The 4,012-nt window shown below is 34.7% G+C and overlaps 1 protein-coding gene across 1 annotated transcript; it reads right to left on the bottom strand.

Annotated features, from left to right (window-relative positions):
* Window positions 1-2,038: 2,038 nt before the first annotated feature.
* LOC133723236 (uncharacterized protein At2g29880-like) lies at window positions 2,039-3,090 on the bottom strand. Its single transcript, XM_062150054.1, has 3 exons — window positions 2,744-3,090; window positions 2,488-2,635; window positions 2,039-2,235 (listed from the first exon to the last, which is right to left on the bottom strand). Exons 1-3 carry the CDS (start codon window positions 3,068-3,070, stop codon window positions 2,039-2,041), a joined length of 672 nt encoding a protein of 223 aa, XP_062006038.1. The 5' UTR covers window positions 3,071-3,090.
* Window positions 3,091-4,012: the final 922 nt, after the last annotated feature.

Raw genomic sequence — 4,012 nt, 5'->3', positions numbered from 1 at the left:
GAATACATTATGAAAAATGCAAAGGCAATTAAAAATGTACATTAGAAAGCTGCATACTCATCCATTCCAACCTCATTATCATCATAACCTTCTTGTTCCCCGTCATCCATATGTTCCTCATTATTCTCATTCTCATTATCTTGAGTATCATTGTTATTCTCTTCACTTCCATTATCATCATTTTGCAGTCTATCTTCGCACATAGCTTCAGCAATAGTAAGCCTCCACGCATTAGCCTCCGCTCTTTGTCGTTGTTGACTTTGAGAAAGTAGTTCAAGATTCTCATCTTTCATATCTAGATAGGATGAAGATGATGAATCATTTTATGGTTCAACAGGAAATTCATCCTCACGACATTCTTTGCGAAGAAAGTTGTGTAGTTCAGCACAAGCTAATACCAATTCGGCTTGTGTTTGATATGGGAATGGAGGTGCGGTTTTGAAAATTGTGAACAGTGATTTAAAGATACTAAATATCCTCTCAATCACATACCTCAATGACCCATGGCGAAGATTGAACAACTTGCTTGCATTTCGAGGATGGCGACCTTGACCACCAAAATCTTTGAGATGATATCGAACACCTCGTAACGGAGCTAAGAATTGACGTCGATTAGCAAATCCACAATCCACTAGAAAATATTTGCCTAACAAGATAAAATATTTTAATTAGCATGCCATACAATAAAATAAGTACTCAAGCTCACCAAACCAACAAACTAATAAAAGAAAAATTACTAAATCCTAGCAAACATGATTTTTTATGAAAAAAATAAAAATAATTAATTACCTTGAGGAACTTCAAGTCTATTTCTCCTAGATAAGTCATCATTTAACAATTTTGAATCATGTGCCGAACCTTCCCACCCACTTAGTACATATATGAATTGTAAATCAAAGTTGCAAGCTGCCAAAACATTTTGTGACTGAATTCCATGACGATTACGATATATAGCTGCTTACTTCGCGACCTTTTACCATTACTGGAATATTGGTGCCATCAATTGCACCAATACAATCCTAGAAAAAAAAAAATTAATAACAAGAAGCTAGCAAATTTTTTATAGGAAATACAATTAAAAAAATTTAAGCATACTTTAAAATAACTTTGAGGGAAAAAAATATACCTTAAAGTAGGGGTAAAATCTTGTGCTTTCCCTTATTTTAGAGGGCACTGCAGATCCAGGTTTGATCATCATTCATGGTGCTATAGTGTTCAAGGCCTTCAAAGTTTTGTTAAACTTTGACTAGGAGCAAAATGTGAACGACCAAACCTTTCCCGAACATTACCACATTGATCATTGTGGCCTACAATGATTACAAATGTTGCTAGCATTTCTTCAACACATACATACCTTGTATCTTCCAAAGGTGTACTTTCTCTAATAATCATACACAACTTTAGAAACACATTTGGATACATTCTGTGCAACTCTCGAAAACTTTGTGAGTCTTCTTTCAACAAACCATGTATGTAATGATATCATTTCTTAGTAATAGGTCATTGTTTGAGAGGACGATGAATACGTTGATGCATCATACTCCTAGTCTCTCTTAACACAATTATTATTGCCTGAAATGCCATCAATAAATACTTGATTGTTTCGTAAAATTCCTCTTTAATTTCTTCTTCATCTATTTCTTCTCCCCCTATCTCTTCCCCATCTATTTCCTCCCTTTTCATTTTTCTACAAGGACACAATTTGCTGCAATATTTAAAACAAGTGTATCACTATATGTAATGATAATAGACATAAATAGACATTATATCAGAAAAATAATCACAAACAAAAGTAAACTCAAAACATCTCAAATAAACCAACATCTTAAATCAATAAAGCGACATTCATCACATAAAAAAAATTACGAAACTTGACGAGGTAGAAATAGAATAATACTACAAAAGTCACAATAATAACAAAATAACCAAAGTCATCCGATAATAGTTAAAGCAAAATATTCAAAAGAACTTAAAAGACCAAATGTAGTCTAATTCATAATAACATCACATAAGACATCATAACATAGCAAGTCACAATTTATAGTCCTCCCAACTTGTGGAATATCCACTTTGATCGCTGTTGAGGAGACATATTCAAGAATCGATCTTTTTTTGTTTTGGTATCAAGCAACTCAAGAGTCTTGAAACCGGTAGCTTCATCCAAGTTTGGGATCTCCATGATAGCATCCCAAATTTTACTTTGTCGCTCTCTTTTCTCTTGTAAGTTAATCATTACTTCAAAACCATAGCAAAGTTTATCAAGCTTCTCCATAACGCCACTTTGAGGGGTGCCCCCAATTGAGTTAGAATTTCCTTCATACTCAGTTCTACTTCTTTTATTTTGGGTTGTTCCTCACCTCGGAACCTCCAAAATTTCATGGGATTGGAGGGGTGATGTTGGATGAGTTGATTTATTATTTTGATTTGATCCAACAAATGCTTCACAATCTATATCATAATCAAAGTCTTCTATGCATGCCTCTCTACCTTCACCAACACCTAATGTTCTTGCATTAGTAACACTACCCAACCCGACTGAGTTTTTCCCAACTGCTACACCATTCCCAATAGCAATTTCCAAGTCCTCATAATCATCAAATGTCCCATAGCGCAAGTCGGTGTTCTTAGGGTGAGCCTAGGAAAACAAAAACAAAAGTTTTAAAATTGTTATCACATTAATCTTCAAAGTAGGTTTATTTATGAGAATAAAGTAATCTTATATAGTATTTAGGAAGCAGCTTACCTTAAGGTATTCCTCCCATACTTCATTAGAAGCAGTAAACCTCTTTGTAGTTGAATCAAATACAAAACCAGAGCTAAAACGCATAAGGGTAGAGTAAGAGTTCCATCGACCTTTAAACCATCTAACCTTGCTTTGGTAGTTTTTGTAGGTCTTGTGACACCCAAGTTTTGCATTAAGAATATGAAGTGTTCTTTTTTCCACTGTTTGCTTACTTAAGATGCCAATATTGTCACGCCATCCCCTAACGGCGGCATCAACCATTAGTTCTAATAAGGTATCACTCTCTTCCTTGGTCCACTGCTCATAATTCCCATTTTTTTTTTCCATCTTGTTGTGGATCAACCATGATGATAATACTCTATTATACATACATAGGAAAATTTTCATTTAGTATATGTATATATAATCTATTGTTTTGTTTCTTCTGTATAAACACGTCAAAAATTACAACAAATGCAAACAAGTCACAACAAGCATATAGTCTTCTAAAGGCAATTGTCATTTTCAAGATCAATATGTACCATAATTACAAAATTTACAATATGCATATATATAGTAAAATGCACAAGTTGGATTACCTATATATTTGTATGATCTATAAGTCCCCTACCTATAATGTTATAATCTGATCATAGCTAGCTTAATTAAATGTTAGTTAGAATACATATATATTTGCATAAGTAACACTACTAAAGAGCAATTTGATTATAGCTATTCCACTACTATAATTTTGTTTATGGACATCACATCATTTAAATCAGTTGGAATTGCACGTGATGTAAAAAACTAAGTTAACATCAGTTTTGAAAATTACCGATTTAAATGTATATTATTAACATCGGTTCTTAAAATCATCGGTGTCATAAATTTTGTTCAAAAATTTGCGGGAACTTGTTTTCGTGAAGCGGCTAAGTCATTTGAAGATTAAAACAAAGCGGGGAAATTTTTTTTTTAAGTTCCACACTTACATTATTTTTCTCGCTTCGAATGACTAACCCTAACCTCACTTCTTCCTCCATTCTCAACCCGACCCCAAACTCGACCTCCTCCTCCATTCTCTAGCTCAGACCCGGACCCAGCCTCCTCCACCTTTCTCCGCCTCCGCCTCCGACCCCAACCCTAACCTCCTCCTCATTTCTCCTTCTCCATCTTAGAAACAATGAAGTCGAAGAACACCCCCACGGAGACCACTGACGAGTCCCGATTTTTGGGAACCATCTCTGCCTCATCGAGGTATAGAAGTCTTCTTTTGCGTCCGCCAATCTTCTT

This window comes from Rosa rugosa, chromosome 7 (genome assembly GCF_958449725.1).
Source record: "Rosa rugosa chromosome 7, drRosRugo1.1, whole genome shotgun sequence".
NCBI lineage: Eukaryota > Viridiplantae > Streptophyta > Magnoliopsida > Rosales > Rosaceae > Rosa > Rosa rugosa.
Note: the sequence above shows the minus strand (reverse complement) of the source record. Positions and strands in the feature narration are given on the sequence as shown.